Genomic DNA, 22627 nt, shown 5'->3' on the forward strand with positions numbered 1-22627 from the left:
TAAGCGTCCAAAGTTCATACAACCAAGGTTTTTAATAAAAGACCCATAAGGAATGCAAAAGATTAAAAAAAAAATACTGACTACATAAGCAAATGTTGCAAATGTAAGTTTCGATTCAATCTTTACAGACCAAGCAATGTTCTAGTTTGCATCAAGTTGAAACTTAGCATAAACTTACCCTTAGCCCCTTCCCCAAAGTAAATACAAAACAATATGATTCCTATAACATATGTCTGATTGCATTATACCTGCAAATTTGAAGAAAATGGACCTTAGTCAACATTTATTAGAAAAAATGTATAAACATAAGCATAAACATTAAGTATATGCCAAATGGATTTCACCTTAATAAGCAGATAAATTAAACTTTTCAAGAAAAGCCAAGGCTCATACAGTCAAGGTTCTTAATAATAGACTCATAAGGGACGCACCACGAGGTTCATCTCCTCACAAGTCAAATCCATTGGCTAGCCTGGAACAAACTGTGCACCTTTAAAAATTGTGGTGGCCCATTTACAGTCCATGTAACAAAATCAATAATCCACTTCCCTAAACTATCTTTTATGGTGTTTGAGTGTTTTAAGTCGACATTAAAGATACTTTTTTTAAAAAAATCAATCATTAAAGATACTTAAATCTAAAACTCAGAAAACAAAACACCTATGCTTATATAACAACATAACACAAAGTATATATATATGACAAACAAAACACCTACGCTACAAATAAAACTTTATAAACAAACAAAGTCAAAGCGTTTATAATAGAACAAAGTATCAAGTTCCTAACTACATGTCAACTTAAATGTATTATTCAATTTATTCCCCTTTTGAACCTTTTGTAATTATCAGAAAATAATAAGAAAAGAAATATCGTGGTTTTTCTTTAGGTACTCGGGTTTTCACGTTATTCGGTGTTTTCGTTGATTTATCGCTTTCAATAACAAGACTTCAACGTTAAAAAATGCAAGACAAAACTTAGCATGAGGCCTTCCAATTGCAACATATAATGGGAAAGTGAAATAGACAAACACACCTCCATTAGAATGAAATTTCGAAAAACCTATTTGCTGTAACGTCAAAACTGGTGACCCCACAGGAACTAGTGAAGCAACATCAAACCTGCAGTAAAAATAATTAGGAAAATGACAATGAAACATAAACAAAAAGTGAATGGCAAAGTTAGTTAATTATTTTCTCGTATTTACCATCGGATTATGGGGTAAACTTAAAGCTCGAAGTTAAAGAGTGGCATCTGAACATGCGACGACAGTAAACCTAGAAAGGGGGAACTCATAGTGAAAACTAAGATTTAAGAAAATAATAACAGTGAAAAAACAAACATGGGAAATAACACACCTTAAATTAAAATGTTTAACAAGAAAGCCAGTAACTGCCATATATGCATCTCCAGTCATCTTCATATTTTTCTACTGAACAAGATTTAAGACTCAACTCGTCTTTTTCTTGGAGTAATTTGGATTCAGCATCAGGATTTATGCTAGAACAAGTTGTGGCTTCATCTTTCATTGTATTGAATGAATTTCTATGGGAAGTTGAATTCTTGGTTGGCATTTCAGTAGAAAGCCACTTCAAGAAAATTGATGTGGCAAATTCAGAGGGCTCGCAACTAAAAAGTCCAAAATAGGAAGAGTTGAAAGGAAGTTGGTGATTTGAGAAAGCCTTGCAGTGATGGATTTTTCTTTTCTTTTTTCTTAAAATTATTATTACTCACTAGAACAAATATAGGCTTTAATGTCGCTTGGGAAAAATGAAAAAAGACCATTGGTGTCGTTTTGAAAAAGCGGATCTTTAATGTCGGTTCTCCACCGACATTAAAGACAAAGCTTTAATGTTGGTTTTAAAACGACATTAAAGGTCCGCCATTTTGAGAACCGACATTAAAGTGTACTTGTAGTGTTGAATATAGTTGTGTTTATTGATATGTGATTATATGTAAGTGTTGGATGATGTGTATTTGTTGTAGTTCTATATGGAAGTGTGGAAAAGTGTACTTGTATTTTAGTGTTGGATCTTATGCATTGTAGGTGTTTACTATTGGTTTGTCATGGATGGTAGGATGTGTTGTTTGATATGTGTGATTATATATAAGTGTATATATTGGAGGATTTGGAGTAGTTGGACTTATAGTATTGAATATAGTTGTGTTTATTGATATGTGATTATATGTAAGTGTTGGATGATGTGTATTTGTTGTAGTTCTATATGGAAGTGTATGCTGGAATTTTAGGTATTATTGTGTGCATTGCAGATGAATTAGGTATTATTGTGTGCATTGAGTAGTAGGCATTATAGCTAGTGTGCAAGCCATTTTTTTTATTTTTTACAATATACGATGACGAACATTTCCGGACGTAATTCGACTCAAATAATATCGGTTTTGCCGTCATAAAAACTATTATAAATACAACATGAAATGAATCTTTAAAAACGACATTAAATGTGTCTTTAATGTCGGTTTAAAAAACGACATTAAATGTGTCTTTAATGTCGGTGGAAAAACGACATTAAAGATGTGCACTAAGCGACATTAATGTCGGTTTAAAAACGACATTGAAGACAGCTTTAATGTCGGTTATAAACCGACATTAAAGATGAACCGACATTAAAGACCTTCAATAACACCTTCAAAGATGTCGGTTTATAACCGACATTAAAGACATCTTTAATGTCGGTTATAAACCGACATTAAAGCCCAACCGACATTAAAGGCCTTTAATAACGCTTACAAAGATGTCGGTCGCCAAGTGACATTAAAGGCCTTTAATGTCGGTTTTAAACCGACATTAAAGGCCAAATTTCTTGTAGTGACTAAAGAAATATGGGTTTTAACGATACTAGTAATCGAAATATTGTGTGGGTAAAAATAAAAAAAGATGGGGTGAAAGTAAAATGTGTCGTTAAAGATAACAAATGCGGAATATTTAATGATACAGTTTCTGCGTTATTATTTAATTTTGTTTACATAAATTTTGCGTCAATAAACTCGAGCAATTTTAAGAGGTAAGAGGGTAATGAATATTCAATTTGTTTGACAGTTTCTTCCCTTTATTTCTACTTTCTGTTTTGAATTAAATTTGCATCTAAAAAATAACTTGTTTTGATTCTTGTTACAAATTATTTTAATATTCCCAACATATTCTTTTATGTTTTATTTTTTCTACTAACCACTTCCCTTTCAAAATTCATCAATAGAACTCCAATTTTTACTAAAATTCTCTCTAAATTTCATTTTGGCAAAACTCTTCTTTCTTAATTCTGCCATTTTTCTCCTAAAAAAACTCTAGCAATCTTCTTTCCTCTTCCCTATCCATTCTGTCATTTTTCCCCCTCAAATTCCAGCAATCTTTTTTGATTCAATGGAAAGGCAATAGATATAACATTTTGTCATTTATTTATTTTTTTTATTTACTTTTTTATTTTATTTATCTACTTTATTTTACTTTATTTTTATTTTATTTTGAAAGTTGGATTTGAATTTAAATTTAACCATTTGCTTTAAAAAAAAAAACAAAAAACAATGAATATCACATCTCTTCTATTTATTTTCCTTCAACTCACCTAATTTTCTCTCCTAAGATTTTTTCTCTCTGCCTCATACTCTTCCACCTTCTCCACTCTCAAAACATGATATTACAATCTCTATTATATAAAAATATATAAAAAGAAAGGAGAATTTCTTTTTGAGAGGGTATGTTAGATTGAGATCAATTGGAAGGGTTGAAGAAAAAAACTAAGAAACTATTATGTCAAATTGGTCTTCAAAGGTAACTTTTTTTTCTCTTTTTCCTTTCCTTTTTGAGATTGGATCAATTATAACGGTGTATTTTTCCAAATTTATTTTTGTTGGAATTTCGTTAATTGATTGTACAGTGACTTCAATTTTGTTAGGGTTAGGTCGGTAAGGTTTAGACCAATTGAGTTTAATGTGTTTTTATTGTTGCTTCACATTTAGCATCAATTGATTTCAATATACTTCAAATTTGTTAGATTTAGGTCATTTGAGTTTTGTCTCCTTTACTATACTTTAATTTTGTTAGGTCTAGGCCAATTAAATTTATTGTTGCATCAAATGTAGTAGATTTAGGCATATTGATTTCAATGAATTTGTTATACTTAGGTCATTTGAGTTTACTGCTTTACTTGCTTTAATTTTGTTAAGTTTAGGCCAATTAAATTTATTGTTGCATCAAATTCAAATTTAGTAGATTTAGGAATTGATTTCAATGTGCTTCAAATTTGTTAGATTTAGGTCTATTCTTTAAATTTCTTTTAAGCAAATTGATTTAAATTGGTTAGATTTATGGTTTAATTTGATAGTTATTAATTTTTTTATTTTTTATTTATTAAATATATTGCATTTATGAAATTAATTGATTAGAAAAGTGAAAGACATAATAGTTTGCTACATCTGATATTTATTTCACAACCTACATATTACACTTTGTATTTATTTCCCAAATCTGTATTATTTCTCAACCGGTATATTATTTTCAACATATTATTTTATATTATTTCCAATATATTATTTTTAATATTTTCTTTTCAATATATTATTTTATATTATTTCTAATATATTATTTAATATCATTTACAATATATTATTTTATATTATTTCCAATATATTATTTTATATTATTTCCAATTTATTTTTTATATTATTTCCAATATATTGTTTTATATTATTTCCAATTTATTTAATATATTATTTCCAATATATTATTTTATATTATTTCTAATATATTATTTTATATTGTTTTCAATATATTTATTTTATATTGTTTTCAATATATTTATTTTATATTGTTTTCAATATATTTATTCTCAACCTATATATTATTTCCAATATATTATTTCTCAACCGGTATATTATTTCCAATATATTTTTCCCAACCTGTATTATTTGTTAAATGTATTGTTTGTTGTATTTATTATTTTCCAACCTGTATTTGTCATATTTCACATTGTTTTGCTATTATTATTATTATGATCATCATCATCATCATCATCATCATCATCATCATCATCATCATCATCATCATTATTATTATTTAATTTTTAATTTTTATAATTGTAAAATGTATGAAAATTTTCATTTGTTTTTTTGTCATACGAATATAAAAAATTGACGCGGAAAAGAAGTAATGTTCATTTATGGATTTTATGATTTAAATTCCATAAATACATGAATTTTTTCATCTTGAAAAATTAATTAATAAATTGTTTATAAACAAAATATATCAACAATTTTATATTTTAAAATGAGACTGAATAGTGTTTTCTTTGGAATTTATTAATTCTTTAGATACATGAAATGTCTCACTATACGTCTATGATGGAGATCAAAATTTCAAAATTTGATATTTTAGTATTCTTGAGTTGAATAAAAAAAATCATCTTTTGAAACAAAAAAATAAATTCCATTTTTCTAATGGCTCTCATGCCACCCATCTAACTATCAATTCATGTTCATCGTTTTTCTTAGATGTGAATTGATAACCATGAGACATTTAAACTTTGTTTTGTGAACCTTTGTAATTTAGTTTAAAAGATAAATTTTGGTAACCACATTTAAGGGTGTGGTAGGGTGCTGACACCTTATTTACACACAACTGACTTCCGAACTGTAAATTTGAATTTCTGTAGACCAATGTTTTTTTTTTATCAATCACACCTTAATATGGTTGGTGGTGACTCAGAATCTACTATTTATTAAGATTAAATAATCAAGGATGTTGGCCACTCCACATCACGATCACGTCGCGACAGAGGTAAGAGGGCAATGGGTATTCAATTTGTTTGAGTTTCTTTCATTTATTTATACTTTTTGTTTGGAATTAAATTTGCATATAAAAAACAGCTTGTTTTGATTCTTGTTACAAATTCTGTTGATATTCCCTACTTATTATTTTATGTTTTACTTTTTTTACTAACCACTTTTCTTTTAAAATTCATCAATCAAACTTCAATTTTCACCAAAATTCTCTCTAAATTTAATTTTGCCAAAACTCTTCCCTCTCCATTTTTTCATATTTCTCCCAAAAACTCTAGCAATCTTCTTTACTCTTCTCTCTCCATTCTACCATTTTTCTCCCAAAAGCTCCAGCATTATTTTTTGATCCAATGGAAAGGTAATCTTCTCAGAGGTAAGAGGTCGATGAGTATTCAATTTGTTTGAGAGTTTCTTTCCTCTTTTTTTCTACTTTTTGTTTGTGAATTAAATTTGCACCTAAAAAACAACTTGTTTTTATTCTTGTTACAAATTCTCTTGATATTCCCTACATATTCTTATATGTTTTCCTTTTTCTACTAACCACTTTCCTTTCAAGCTTTGGTTTCACGAATTTTTATTACAATCATTCCCTTGGGTCCAACATCCTAACTTGCCACCAAGCTATGGTAAAAAGTAAGAGTAAATCCTCATGGTAAGAAAGTTTTGAAACTTACTTATTTTGCAACTACATTTTATATATTATTTGGATTTTTGGAGTCACCTTCTAATGTAAATTTCTAGAGTGTTTGTTATTTGTTAAATTGTTTGTTGTTTTCTCATAACATTGGTTGCAACTTTTGTTCTTGGAATAACTTTGATAATGATGTTAACTTAATTTATCATGAACTCCGTTAGGGATAAAATAATGAGTTAATATGTTGCATATGAAACAATAATTGTATAACTTACACAGTTTGCTATTCATTATTAGGACTTTCGACCTTGCAAAAAAGTAGGAGCCTCTGTGGAGGGTAATCAAGATATGAGGGTGGGGATTTAGTAAAAGAAAGAGGTAAGCGTGCTTTATGTTTTGTAACCGCAACTTAACTACTTTGTTCTTCTTTTTTTTATGATGGATAATGTCCGAAGCAAGGCAATATTGTAGGCAAAACGTATGAGGGGTGGAGATGGGTAATGTTGAAATTTAGTATTTAATTTTTTTGAAAGAAGAAATATATGATAGAAAAATATGTGTTGCGAAAATGAAGAATAACGACACCAAACATGTGTCGACATATAAGCCTTTATTAAATAGAAACAGTGTCGTCAAAGCACACTTCTTGACAACAATTGTGTGTACCAAAATATTTAAAATGATAATATATTAGTGTCGAGTTATATTGAAAGGCGACACACTTAAAGCGTCGTTATAAGAGGATTAATGACAATATATTTGTGTCGAGTGATAGATAACGGTGACACATTTAAATTGTCAATGTAACAGTATTAATGACAATATATTTGTGTCGAGCGATAGATTACGGTGACACATTTAAAGTGTCAATGTAAAGGTATCAATGACAATATATTCATGTCAATAAATAGATAACGATGACACATTTAAAGCGTCAATATAATGTAATTAATGATAATAAATTTGTGTCAAGTAATAGATAACAGTGACACATTTAAAGTGTCAATCCAAGAGTATTAATGACAATATATTAGTGTCAAGGTATAGATAACGGTGACACATGATTTGCGTCAATATAAGGGTATTGATAACAATATATTGGTCTTGAGTTATAGATAACGGTGACATATTTATTGCATCAAGATAAAGGTATTAATGACACAATTTTGGTGTCATCTAAGCATATTTAATGACACATTTTTCAAAGTGTCGTTAAATAGCCTTTCTTGACAGTGGCTTCAATGACGCAAAAATTATGTCATTGAAAGTCTTTATGATGCAAAACTTGCGTCGTTAAAATCTAAATTTGTAGTAGTGAATGTAGTAGTTATTTCATAAATATTATATTTACACATTGCATTTTTTTTATGACACAAACATATGATTTGCGTACATGCTAAACAAAAATCACCTTCTTAATAAGCAGACTAATAAACTTTTTAAAATAAGAGCCCAAAGTTCATACAACCAAGATTTTTAATAAAAGATCCATATAGAACGCAAAAGATAAATAAAATAAAATACCGACTACATAAGCATAGGCATAAGCATAGTATATAAATGTTGCAAATGTAAGTTTCAATTCAATCTTTAGATTCCAAGCAATGTTCTAGTTTGCATCAAGTTGAAACTTAGCATAAATTTACCCTTAGGCCCCCCTCCTCCAAAGCCATTACAAAATAACATGATTCCTATAACATATGTCTAAGCATATCGAACAAAATAATTTTTCAATGACTACCATAACTATAGGATAGTCAACGTAACAAAGTATCAAGTTCCTAAGTACATGTCAACACGATTCCTAAAACATATGTCTAAGTGGATTGCACAAAACAGCTTTTCAATGGCTACCACTGTACGATAATCAAAGCAACATTCCTAAGTACATGTCAACATGGTTCCTAAAACAAAATAGTTAAGTTATTGTTGCAAAACATAAAACACGCTTACTAAATCCCCACCCCCCATATCTTGATTACCCTCCACAGAGGCTTCTGATAAATTAAGTTAAAATCATTATCAAAGCTATTCCAAGAATAAAAGTTGCAACCAATGTTATAAGAAAACAACAAACAATGTAACAAATAACAAACACTCTAAAAAGTTACATCAGAAGGTCACTCCAAAAATCCAAATAATATATAAAATGCAGTTGCAAAATAAGTAAGTTTTAAAACTTTCTTACCATAAGGATTGGGAAGTGTTGTTATCAAAGATCTCTTGTAGTTCCTCTTCTATCAAATTCAACCCAAAAAATCGAGTAGACAATACATTGATCCAAATAATCCTTGTTTTTCCCTGGGAACCATAGCACAAGAAAACATCATCATTGACATACAACGCATAAGCAAATCTTTAATGGCTTAAATTGAGAAGTCATAGTTTTGTATCTTATCCTTGTATAGTTTTTAATTTAGTCTATCACTATTCATAAATGTTAAAATTAGATGATAATGAAACTTACATAGCATGATACTTCATAAATTAGCACAAGTTTGAAAAAGTAAAAAAAGAAAATCATCTAAGGAAAAATTAATTTTTTTTACTAATTGAAAAATGTAATATACTAGTTGCACGCCAAGAACCAAGAAAAAGAATAAGGAACTCACCAATTTAACTTCAAAAAAAAAAAGATTTACTCTTAAATTTTACCGTAGCTTGGTGGCAAGTTAGAATGTCAGACCCAAGGGAATGATTGCTTATAAAAATTCTTGAAACCAAAGCTTGAAAGGAAAGTGGTTAGTAGAAAAAGGAAAACATAAAAGAATATGTAGGGAATATCAAGAGAATTAGTAACAAAAATTAAAACAAGTTGTTTTTTAGATGCAAATTTAATTCGCAAACAAAAAGTAGAAAAAGAAAAGGAAGAAACTCTCAAACAAATTGAATACTCATTTCCTTCTTACCTCTGAGAAGATTACCTTTCCATTAGATCAAAAAGGATGGCTAGAGTTTTTGGGAGAAAATGGCAGAATGGAGAGAGAGGAGTAAAGAAGATTGCTAGGGTTTTCGGGAGAAAATGGCAAAATGGAGAGGGAAGATTATGGCAAAATGAAACTGAAAGAGATTTTAGGTGAAAATTGGAGTTGGATTGATGAATTTTGAAAGAAAAGAAAACATAAAATAATAAGTAAGGAATATCAAGAGAATTAACAAATTAAAAAAAAAAACACTATTCAGTCTCGTTTTAAAATATAAAATTGTTGATATATTTTGTTTATAAACAATTTATTAATTAATTTTTCAAAATGAGAAATTTCATGTATTTATGGAATTTAAATCATAAAATCCATAAATGAACATTACTTCTTTTCCGTCTCATATTTTTATATCCATATGACAAAAAAAAACAAATGAATTTTTCATACATTTTACAATTATAAAAATTTAAAAATTAATATTAATAATAATAATATTAACAAAACAATGTGAAATATGACAAATACAAGTTGACATATAAAACAGTTGGCAAATGATTTGGCAAATAATACAACAAACAAGACATTTGACAAATAATACAGGTTGAAAATAATGTACAGCGTTGGGAAATAATATATTAGAAATAATATACCGTTTGAGAAATAATATATTGGAAATAATATATAGGTTCAGAATAAATATATTAAAAACAATATAAAATAATACATTGTAAAAAATATAAAATAATATATTCGAAATAATATAAAATAATATATTAGAAATAATATAAAATAATATATTGGAAACAATATAAAATAATATATTCAAAATAATATAAAATAATATATTAGAAATAATATAAAAATAAATTAGAAATAATATATTGAAATAATATAAAATAATATATTTGAAATAAAATATTAAAAATAATATATTTGAAACAAAATATTGAAAATAATATATTGGAAATAATATAAAATGATATATTAGAAATGATATAAAATAATATATTGGAAATAATATAAAATAATATATTAGAAATGATATAAAATAATATATTGGAAATAATATACCGGTTGAGAAATAATACAGGTTTGGGAAATAAATACAAAGTCTAATATGCCTAACAAACTATTCTGTCTTTCACAACTCTAATAAATTAATTTCAAACATGCAATATATTTAATAAACAGTAAACAAAAAAAATTAATAGCAATCAAATTAAACCCTAAATCTAACAAATTTATATCAATTGGCTTAAAAAAAATTTAAGAATACACTAGAAGAAATTTGGTCTTTAATGTCGGGTGGAAAAAATGAAAAATGGGCTTTAATGTCGTTTTTCAACAGGCGGATGTTTAATGTCGGTTTTAAACCGACATTAAAGATAGAGCTTTAATGTCGGTTTAAAACCGACATTAAACACCATGTCTTTTTAGAACTGACATTAAAGCCCATTTTTATTTTATTTTTATTTTTTAATTTTGTAAAATTCAACTTTCTCTTTCTTACTTTACTCTTTTCTCAAACCCTCCCACACATTTCTCAAATTTCTTTCACCCTTCTCAATCTCATCACTTTCTTTCCTCTCTTCTTCGACAGCTGCCGCCACCACCACCAGCATACATCAGTTTCTTCCATCCCTGTCGTCGTTTGTGTCCTGTCGTTGTGCTCATCGTCGCCACCACTATGCCCAGCCGTTGCATTTGTAAAATATTTATCGTTTGCTCCTCTCGAGCGTTTAACATTTTGGAAATCTTAGCGAACAAACATAGATAGTCAAGCCTCCTTTTCGAAGATCAACTTCCATCTCCATCTTCATCACCGACTTTCGAGAAGGTTAGACCCATTTTCCTAATGTTGACCCAATGGCACTTTTTTTATTGGAACGTCTCCTAGCATTTGATCCCAAATGTCGTCTAACAGCTGCAGAGGTGAGTCAAATCTACCAACTTGTTTTATTAACCTAATATCATGCCTTTATAATATATTCATTCAATTTCAGGCCCTTGCTGATCCTTACTTCAACGGTATGGCGAAACAAGAACTTGAACCTTCTATTCAACCAATTTCAAAACTTGAGTTTGAGTTTGAAAGGAGGAAGTTATCAAAAGATGATGTTAGAGAGTTGATTTATGCAGAGGTAATATAACGTAGCAACTCGAATCTTGATGTCCAAGTTTTGGAGATGAAGGTTCCTTTCCAAAATTATGGTTGGTTAAACTTAATGAAAGAATATAATATATTTAATGTATGAAGTCTACAGATTTTAGAGTATCATCCCCAGATGCGTCAGGGTTGTCTACGTGGTGGGGATCATCCAACTACCTTCATGTATCCAAGGTAGAGACTTTGCTTCGTAATTAAATATTAACATCATTTACAGTTAGTTCCAAAAGAAAAAGAAAACATTTATAGAGAGGGAATAATCCATTACTTCCTCTTACTTATGCTTAGTGGCGTCGGTCGATTTAAGCTTCAGTTTGCACATCTGGAAGAGCACCATGGTAAAGGTGAAAGAAGAAGTCTACTTCAAAGGCAGAACATTTCTTTACCTCGGTAATAATTTGAATTGAAGTTTGAAATGAAACATGTCTTGGAATTAAAGTTGTTTTCTCTATGAGGGCAAGTTATCAAAGTCCTCAAAATTATGATTGTCATATTTTCAGGGAGCGGGTTAGTCCTATCGAGCAGAACAACACTGAGAATAACATCGATTCCGAAAGGTAGTTTTTCACTTCTTTTGCTATGGCTTCTAAAAACATTTCTGGAAATATTAACTCAATCCACCAAATGATCACCAGAAGGAAAGATAATTATGCTCATCTCTTCAAAAGTGCAAGTATTAGTGCATCGAGATGTGTTGGGGTAATACCAAAGGAGAAGTCTGAGGTAACTATTAGTTTCCTTATTTCCTCGTTCGTCTTTAGAACGTGACTCTTTTACATCTCGAACATGTATTCAAGTTATTTCTAAGCCTTTTTTAGCATATTGAACCTTTTGATTTTGGATGAAAATGATAAATTCTTAGCTGCCAATATTATTTACTTTTTGGTTATGTGATCATATGGACTATCAGTTATAAGAGTGACACACATATATATAATAACTCACTAAGTATCAATATCATCATCCCGGTGGTAATCTATCTACTAGCCCCCTCCAGACTCAAGTTTAAGTCATACTCGTTAGAACTTTAAGTCATTTAGCCATTGGGATAAAATGGTGTAATATAGGGTTGAGAAATTTACTAGCCTAGATTTGTCATGTTAGTTTGTTTTGTAAAAGGAAAAACTATATAGATTTTCTAATTTCCATAAGCTCCACAGTAGTTTTAACTAATCAAAACTTACAAATCAAATTCTTGTTACAATCTTGATTTTGAATACTTCATAAACCAAACTTATCAAGTCTGACTCAAATATAGAGCAGACATACCCTCCTCTTGTATATAATCTCTTATATTTTTGTAAAGCCAACCTTGTAGTTTGTGCATACCACACATTTACACAAATAAAGGTATATTCGCACTGTAGTATTGTGTGGTAAAAATTTCATAACAAACATTATGTATGAGTAATTCTTTGCTAAGGGAGGGAGATACTTCTGTGGGTCAGATTATTATCTTTGACAAAAAAAAAAAATACATATTTGTTTCTATAATTCTTTTGTAAATGAGAACAATTCCTTAAATGATGCATATTTGTTTAGTGTGAAATGCATATTTGTTTCTGAAATTCTAAAGATTAAATGAGGCTTCAAATGGATTGTTGGTTGTTGATTGTGTATTTTGTGTTGATATTTTTGTTATGAAATGCAATGGTAGGAAAGGGGAAGGCCTTTAAAGGAAGCTAGAAATAGGTAGGGGTAATTAAGCAGAAGAAGAGTACGGGGAAGACCTTTTTAAGGACATTGCAATACATAATTTTTTTTTGTCACATTCTTTATAAGGACGACACTGCATTTGAGAAGCAAAGTATCCTCTTTGCGCTTGCCGTGTAAGATATAGTGCTAATAAATATGTGAGTGCCATTAGTTTTGTTTTTCAAATATTTCTTTTGGCTAATATTAAAGTATTTCTGTTGGAAAAGGATTTGTGTCTGTTTTGGCTAATATTAAAGTATAGTACAACTATTTGTTAGGTGAAGAGAATAAAGAGAACAATGAATCATGTTTAAAACAAGAATTTGAAATTTATATAAAAATATTTCAAATTATATTTAAAAAAAGTGGTACGGTTGGAGATGTAACAGTAATCTCAAACCTAATAAGGAAAAGAGTAAAGATATTTGAAGATCAATAGTGTACTTATGTTTATCAATAATAACTTGGACCATTATGCCAAGTATTTGAACTAGACACTTATCACATTTGGATTTCCGGCTCGTTGTATCTGTTCTCAGATGATTCGGTTTGCTTTGAACCTTTTTTTTTTTGTTAAATAAGCTGGTTTCTATTTTTTACATTTTTGTTTTGTTTGTGATGTTTACTGAATTATGTAGGTTTCGGCTGCGAGGACTTGCAATTGTATATTTGTATGTATTTTTGATTCAGCAAAGGCAGCATGACATTGTGTTTAGGAAAACTGATAATGAACAGAGATAGAGGTAACAACATTTTCTAACGTTAATGTATTGTAGGACATTACCAAAGGCTTCAATTATGAGTAAATTCGTATGACTATGCTAAGAAATTTATGAAATTATGCTTTATTTGGTTATCTTATGATAGCAAGGCAGCGTGACATTGAGATTAGGAGTATTCTTTTTCAGGTTATAGATAGTGAGCATATGAGAAATTAGATATTGATTATAGTTGTATTGGTTATGGAGTTGTTTGTTGTTTTGCTTTGTAATGTGGTTATGTTGTTCAAATCAGATTCTTGTTTTTGATGGCTCTATTGTAATAATTGTTGTTTAGCCATAAGAACAACCAAGAGATATATTGTTCTCTTATCTTTGTAATCAATCAAATCACAAGCACCAAATAATATGTAGGAAATTGATGGTTTCAAGTTCAAGCTTCGTCAACTGTTTGGAATTGAAGGTATTATACAAAAAAATTATCTTACCATGTTTCTCAATTTGTTTTTTAGGAAGACTTGAATGAACAAGTTACAATATTATCTTGGTAAGACTGTTATGTGGTTGCACTTGGTTTAGAAATTTTTTTTTGGTGGTGTTGTTTCAAATACATAGTTTAACAATTTAGAAAAGCATCGGTCTTGGCCCTTTTGGAGAGCTTAGGTACTTTTATAATAATTATTGATATTTAAACGGGAACTTCAAAGGTGTTGCTTGAGGGCTTATATAGAGGAACCTTTTACAGGTATCCTGCACATCCTTTTGCTGATGGAAGATGGATGTTTCTCGAGATTGGTGAGTTTCATTGCTATGATAAATACATGTAAATCTGAAGTTTTTTATTTTTCTTGATTTTCAACTAATATAGTCAATCGTCATCTTCAGTTCTCTTATGATTTACTTAAATAGCTATAATGGTTGTTGTTTTAGTTAATGTAGTTAATCGAGGAGTGAGTTTTTAGTCTCTTAATTTAATTTATTGATAATGAGAAATGGAAATATTTATGCTAACTCATGTTTTTAATTTCCTTAAAAAAAAAAGTTTTGGGTTCTTTTGCATATACTGATTGTTGCCATCGATCCATCTAACCACCCTCAGACCCTTCCGCATTGCGCAATAAAAGTTATGTTTGGCAACCAACCCTTTGCTTTATTAATTAGTAATCAAATGTGAATATTTCTACTAGCAACTAGATCATAACATTGTTACTTAATTCAACCATCTTGATGTCTTTTACAGAGAGCTATCACTAAACAAATGATTGCAATAGAAGAAATGGTTGCAAGTGAGTACAATTAGCCAGACCCTCATCTTTGTGACAAGATCTTGAAGTTGGTCATTTGTGAAGCGTTCTAGTTTGCTATTAGTTGCAGTTTTAGTTATTGCTCTCTCAATATATTCTTTTTCTTTCTTTCTTTCTTTTTTTATTTTCCAAAGGATGACCAGTGTAATAATTAAGCTTCATAATTTCTTTGTGTTTGGAGCCAAGTTGTATATAGGTGTACACATTATTGAGATTTCATTTTGTATATGTACAAGTAAAAGATTTCATTTTTAACTATTTGGTGTCATACAAAATGGACAATAATGCAAGGATTTAATAAAAATAAATTTGAAAAAACGACATTAAAGACATTGTTAATGTCGGTTTCAAAACGACATTAAAGACACCTTTAATGTCGGTTAAAAAAAATTAAAGACATCTTTAATGTCGGTGGAAAAACGACATTAAAGATGTATCATAAGCGACATTAAAGACATATTTAATGTCAGTTATCCACCGACATTAAAGATGAACCGACATTAAAGGTCTTCAATAACACCTTCAAAGATGTCGATTTATAACCGACATTGAAGCCCAACCAACATTAAAGCCCTTTAATAACGCTCGCAAAGATGTCGGTCGCCAAGTGACATTAAAGGCCTTTAATGTCGGTTTTAAACCGACATTAAAGGCCAGATTTCTTGTAGTGATAACATAATAAACTCAAATGACCTAAATCTAACAAATTTGAAACATATTGAAATCAATTGGTCTAAATCTTTTAAGCATGAACTCAAATGATCTAAATATAACAAATTCATTTCGCCTAAATCTACTAAATTTGATTCAACCATAAATTTAATTGACCTAAACCTAACAAAATTAAAAAAGTAAAGCAGCAGCAGTAAACTCAAATAACCTAAATCTAACAAATTTATTGAAATCAATTGGCCTAAATCTACTAAATTTGATGTAACAATAAATTTAATTAGCCTAAATCTAATAAAATAAAGAAGTAAAACCTAAATCTAACAAATTCATTGAAATCAATTGGCCTAAATCTACTAAGTTTGATGCAATAATAAAAAAAATTTAATTGCCCTAAACCTAACAAAATTAAGGTAGAATAAAGAGTGAACTCAAATGACCTAAATTTAACAAATTTGAAGTATATTGAAATCAATTGGTGCTAAATTTGAAGCAACAATAAAAGTACGTAAAACTCAATTGGCCTAACCCTAATTAACAGACTTAACCCTAACAAAATTGAACTCACCGTAAAATCATTAACGTAATTCCAACAAAAATAAATTTGAAAAAATACACCGTTATAATTGGTCACAATATAAAAAGGGAAAGGAAAGAGGGGAAAGAAAAGTTACCTTTGAAGACCAATTTGACATAATAGTTTCCTTAGCTTTTTTTTCAACCCTTCCAATTGATAATCTCAATCTAACATACCCTTTCAAAAAGAAATTCTCCTTTGTTTTTATATGTTTTTATAGGACGAGAGGGCAGTATTGTGTTTTAAGAGTGGAGAAGGTGGAAGAGTGGAGAGAAAATTAGGTGAGGAGAGGGAAAATAAGTAGGAAGGAGATGTGATATTCATCTTTTTGTTTTTTTTTTTAAAAAAAAACAAATGGTTAAATCAAATTCAAATCCAACTTTCAGAGTAAAATAAAGTAGATAAATAAAATAAAAAAAGTAAATAAAAATAATAATAAATAAATGACAAAATGTTATATCTACGACCTCTTACCCTTAGAAGATTACCCTTCCGTTTGATAAAAAACAATTGTTGAAGTTTATTCCAAAATTTATGTCAAGAAAAATTAAATAACGACACAAAAACTGTGTCATTAAAACTTTCGCATTTGTTATTTTTAACAACACATTTTACTTCCACCCACCCTTTTTTTATTTTTAACGACACAATATTTTGATTACTAATGTCGTTAAAACTCAAATTTGTACTAATGGTTGTTTTTTATATGCAAATTTAATTCACAAACAAAAAATAGAAAAAAACAGAAAAAACTCTCAAACAAATTGAATACTCGTTGCCCTCTTACCTTTTAGAAGATTACCTTTCCATTGGACCAAAAAAGATTGCTGGAGTTTTTGGGAGAAAAATGGCAAAATGGAGAAAACATAAAATAATAAGTAGGGAATATCAAGAGATCAAATTTGTAACAAGAATCAAAACAAGTTGTTTTTTATATGAAAATTTAATTCCAAACAAAAAGTATAAATAAATGAAGAAACTCTCAAACAAATTGAATATCCATTGCCCTCTTACCTTGATTATTTAATCTTAATAAATAGTAGATTCTGAGTCACCACCAACCATATTAAGGTGTGATTGATCACAAGAAAAATATTGGTCTACGTAAATTCAGATTTACGGTTCGGAAGTCAGTTGTGTATAAGGAAGGTGTTAGCACCCTACCACACCCATAAAAATGGTTACCAAAATTTATCTTTTAAACTAAATTATAGAGATTCACAAAACAAGTTTTTTATTTGAATGTTTTAAATGTCTCATGGTTATCAATTCACATCTAAGAAAAAAGATGAACATGAATTGATAATTAGATGAGTGGCATGAGAGCCATTAGAATAATGGAATTTATTTTTTTTGTTTCAAAAGATGATTTTTTTTTATTCACCTCAAGAATACTAAAATATCAAACTTTGATATTTTGATCTCCATCATAGACATTTAGTGAGACATTTCATATATCTAAAGAATTAATAAATTCTAAAGAAAACACTATTTAGTCTCATTTTAAAATATAAAATTGTTGATATATTTTGTTTCTAGACAATTTATTAATTAACTTTTCAAAATGAAAAATTTCATGTATTTATGGAATTTAAATCATAAAATCCATAAATGAACATCACTTTTTTTCCGTCTCAAATTTTTATATCCATATGACAAAAAAACAAATGTATTTTCTCATACATTTTACAATTATAAAAATTTAAAAAATAAATATTAATAATAACAATATTAGCAACACAATGTGAAATATGACAAATACAGGTTGACATATAAAAGAGTTGGCAAATGATTTGGCAAATATTATAGCAAATAATGCATTTGACAAATAATGCAGGTTGGAAATAATATACAGGTTGGGAAATAATATACCGGTTGAGAAATAATATATAGGTTGAGAATAAATATATTGAAAACAATATAAAATAATATATTGTAAATAATATAAAATAAAATATTCAAAATAATATAAAATAATATATTGAAAATAATATAAAATAAAATATTGAAAATAATATAAAATAATATATTGACAATAATATAAAATAATATATTGGAAATAATATAATATAATATAATATATTAGAAATAAAATATTGAAAATAACATATTGGAAATAATATAAAATAGTATATTGGAAATAATATATCGGTTGAGAAATAATACAGGTTTGGAAAATAAATACAAAGTGTAATATGCAGATTGTGAAATAAATATCAGACCTAACAAACTATTTTATCTTTTACAATTCTAATCAATTAATTTCAAACATGCAATATATTTAATAAACAGTAAACAAAAAAAAATTAACAATCAAATTAAACCCTAAATCTAACCAATTTAAATCAATTGGCTTAAAAAAATTTAAAGAATAGCATAATAAACTCAAATGACCTAAATGTAACAAATTTGAAGCATATTGAAATCAATTGGTCTAAAAGATTTAAGGCAATAAACTCAAATGACCTAACTATAACAAATTCATTGAAATCAATTACCTAAATCAACTAAATTTGATGCAACAATAAATTTAATTGGCCTAAACCTAACAAAATTAATGACCTAAATCTAACAAATTCATTGAAATCAATTGGCCTAAATCTACTAAATTTGATGTAACAATAAATTTAATTGACCTAAACCTAACAAAATTAAAAATTGAATTGGCCTAAACCTAACAAAATTAAAGAAGTAAAACCTAGGGGCGACAAGAAGAATAGCAAAATATAAGGTTTACTTTGGATAAATGGCAAATTTATTTTTAAATTGTCAAAATAGCAAAATAGTTAATTTCTACATAATAAATGGGACAACTATACCTTAAATGTCCCTACCTAATTTACAGTATAGGTTCATAAATACAATAGTAAGAAAATCCACAAATACACTGTAATTATATACATGTATCCCTTCAATTTTCTAATTTTTTCCCCCAAAAAAAGAAGTCATCTTCTGTAAAACATCACATCTTCTGCATGCAATCACTCCACTTCTCCAAGAAAACCCTAGTTTTTCCTTCCCTCTTCCTTCTTTAAGGCTTTCCACCCGCATTTATTAAAGTTTTTAAAAGCTTTCCACCGTCTCTTTCTCTTCCGTATTTTCAAGGCTTTCCATTGTCGCTCTGCACGCCCTTCTTTGCACCACCGATCTCTTTCCACCGGTCAACCTTCTGTTGGATCTCAGCAGGTATATTGCCAAGTATCAGTGAGTTGTTAGTTCCTTCTTTAACCTTTGAATTTTTCCTCTATTTTCTGCATGTATCGGTAAAAAATACCGGGTTCTCAAAATTTTCTTTAAATTTCTCCGATTCTAACATTCTTCAAATTTTCAAATGGCTTTCCATCCACATTTCTTTTTGTTATTTAAGGTGTTCTTCAAATTTTCAAATCGCTTTCCACCGGCATAGAAGTCATGTTAGATTTTTAGAAAGTCCATGTTTATATTTTATTTCCTTAATTTATGTTTCCTAAAATAAAGGGCATAAAATGTGAATAGATACGCCCTTTATTTTAGGAATATTACTTGGGATTTGTTGTGTGGTTATATATAAATATATATTGCCTTTGAAATTTTTTTAAATTGTATAGAATATAAACGTGAAAAAGGGAAAGGGAGATGTCAAAACAAGAACAAGTGATCGGTTAAGAGCCACGGGGATCACTGGTTCTAGAAAATCATTGGCAACTGGAATTCAAAATCTGTCGAGTTTTTCTGAGGAGGTACAAATGCATGCTTTTTTGAAATTATACACAAGTTATAGATGTTTATAGGCTTTTCTATGCATATCAGAGAATAGAAAATATAATGGGAGAAGGCTCCGGGGGCAAGCGGGAGAGTCCAGGAATTTCAAAAAAGAGGGTAAGGACTGAAACGAAAAAAAAGGATGTCAATGTCCATAAGAAACAAATGATTAAAAGTTTGGTAAAGTGCAGATTTATTCTCTAATGACTTGTTAGGTCTAAAAAAAACTTTTATTTATATTGTTAAGTGTTAGGTTTTGAGGAGGCAAGTTTATAGAAGGAAAGGTGAAGGAAAAAAACAAAAAGAGGTTGAAGAAAAAAGTATAACAGTCAAACCTTTGTTATGGATGAATTATGTAGTATATAAATTCATTATAACTTTGACAAACAGGAAGGTACTAAAAGCTAAAGCGAAAAGGAGGAAAAAGTACAAGAAGATGAACAAGATGAAAATAAAGAAGATGAAGAAAAATAAGATGAAGAAGAACAAGATGAAGAAAAGGAAGGGGAGACCTCCATAGGAGAAGATTCGAATTCATCAACGAGTGAAATACCAACGGATACTAAGAAAAGAAAGAAGGCTGCAGAAAAGGGAAAGAAAGTAAGCAAATAATTTCCATTTGGTTTATGTTATTTTACGTACATACCTCAAATTTTGGTTTTATAAACTAGGTGAAGGCTATTAAAAAAGAAGAAAAGGCAAGAGAAGATAGAAGGAGGAAGGGAAAAGCCTCAATGAAGCCGGAAACATCTGAGGTATGTATTTCTGTAGCCATAACCCTGTATTTGTAGTGTTGCAAATGTATTGTAGGTACTTCTATTGCATGTGTTTTGAATTTGTGGCTTCTGTATTTTGTATGTTTAGGGTATTTGGTTGTATGTGATGTAGCTAATTACACTGTATGTACAAATTGAGAATGAAAAGTGTGAATGTGTTGTATGTTATTTTATGTTAACAGTGTATTCAATTATATATGTTGACTGTATTTTATGTTGACAGTGTATTTATCAGTTGAGTGTATATGAATTTCATTATGAGATATGTGTATATGGTGCATCCAATTAAACAGTATTTTTTTATTACGAATGTAAACCATGTTCTATTACATTGAATGTATTCACGGTCAGAGATTAATTTGTTCTAGTTACAGTATATCTTTAGTGTTAATCAATTAAATGTGATAGATATATGTGTGGTTACTGATAATTTTTTCAAATCAATGTTAGGACTCGATTTACTTAATGCGTTATGAAAGGAGAAACGAGCCTTTAAAAATCAATCTACACATTAAGAGCACAGTAGTAGACAAAATTAAGGAAAATCTTGGAGATAGGCTGATTAATAGGTTTAGGGAGGGCATATTTGGGCACTTTCTAAACTTCTCCATAACAAACCAATCCTCCTAATTGTTGTTGCACCTTATTCAACGAATGTGTAAACCTAAATCGACTAGTCAACTTCAATTTCTAATAGGTGGAAGAGTTCTGAAGTTTAGATTGAGAGAATTTGTGTTTATAACCAGCCTAAAATGCCATGAGATTCATGATATTAACCATGAGGATATAAAAGGTGGTGGACGGCTACGAGGGGTATATTTTGAAAATCTTAAAATTGTGACGAGGCAGTACTTGAACGTTATATTCAATATAAGTACTGCTGGAACCGATGATGATAGGATAAAAATTGCCAAATTGTACTTTCTCAAGAGTTTTTTGATCCCTAAGCAAGAATGTCTAAGTGTAGAGTGGGATCATATCATTATGGTAGATGATGATGAAGTATTTGATGGGCACTGGGTAGAGTTGCTTTGGAACTCTTAGTGGACTTCATGAATAAGGTTGTTTGTAGCAAGGGGCAAACGGGGATTTCGATGGGGATTTATTTTTCCCATTCTTGCTTGGGCTTACGAGGTAATCCCAACATTAAGTACTCCACCCAACTTCTTTGCAACAAGAATTTCCAATGAAGTCCCTAGGGTTATAAATTGGACAGCTAACACACAACCCAAATGGAAGGACTTAAAATAGAAAGTCTTTGATTCGTAAATGGTATGTAAATCTGGTGTTTTGAAGTAGTTTATATATTCATAATAGTTTTGTTTATAAAGTATTTTGTTCCTTTTTGAAACAGCTTGAAGTGCCCTCTATGCTCGCAACCCCAACTAAAGTGGGAATGCCATACTTTGCACCATTCATCGAGACAGAAAAAGATATACTCAAAGAAGCAGAAGATGGGCTTCGAAAGACCAAGAATTCTGACCACATAGCCCATGTTTCGCTGAATAAAGGCATGCTGTAACGCCCCGAAAATTCGAGGTAAAATTTTCTCGTTTATGTAAATTTTTCGGAAATAAAAAATGTTGGTGTAAGTTGATATAATAATAATATAATATTAATTATATTAT

The 22627-nt window shown here is 29.2% G+C and overlaps 1 protein-coding gene across 1 annotated transcript; it reads left to right on the forward strand.

The window, feature by feature from the left end:
- The first annotated feature begins 11217 nt into the window (after window positions 1-11217).
- On the forward strand, window positions 11218-22521 carry LOC103500537 (mitogen-activated protein kinase 9-like). Its single transcript, XM_051079837.1, has 8 exons — window positions 11218-11283; window positions 11355-11492; window positions 11616-11692; window positions 12019-12075; window positions 12154-12241; window positions 20070-20201; window positions 20895-20978; window positions 22354-22521. The coding sequence occupies exons 1-8, from the start codon at window positions 11218-11220 to the stop codon at window positions 22519-22521; spliced, it is 810 nt and encodes a 269-aa protein (XP_050935794.1).
- The last annotated feature ends 106 nt before the right edge of the window (window positions 22522-22627 follow it).

This window comes from Cucumis melo, chromosome 1, assembly GCF_025177605.1.
Source record: "Cucumis melo cultivar AY chromosome 1, USDA_Cmelo_AY_1.0, whole genome shotgun sequence".
Lineage (NCBI taxonomy): Eukaryota > Viridiplantae > Streptophyta > Magnoliopsida > Cucurbitales > Cucurbitaceae > Cucumis > Cucumis melo.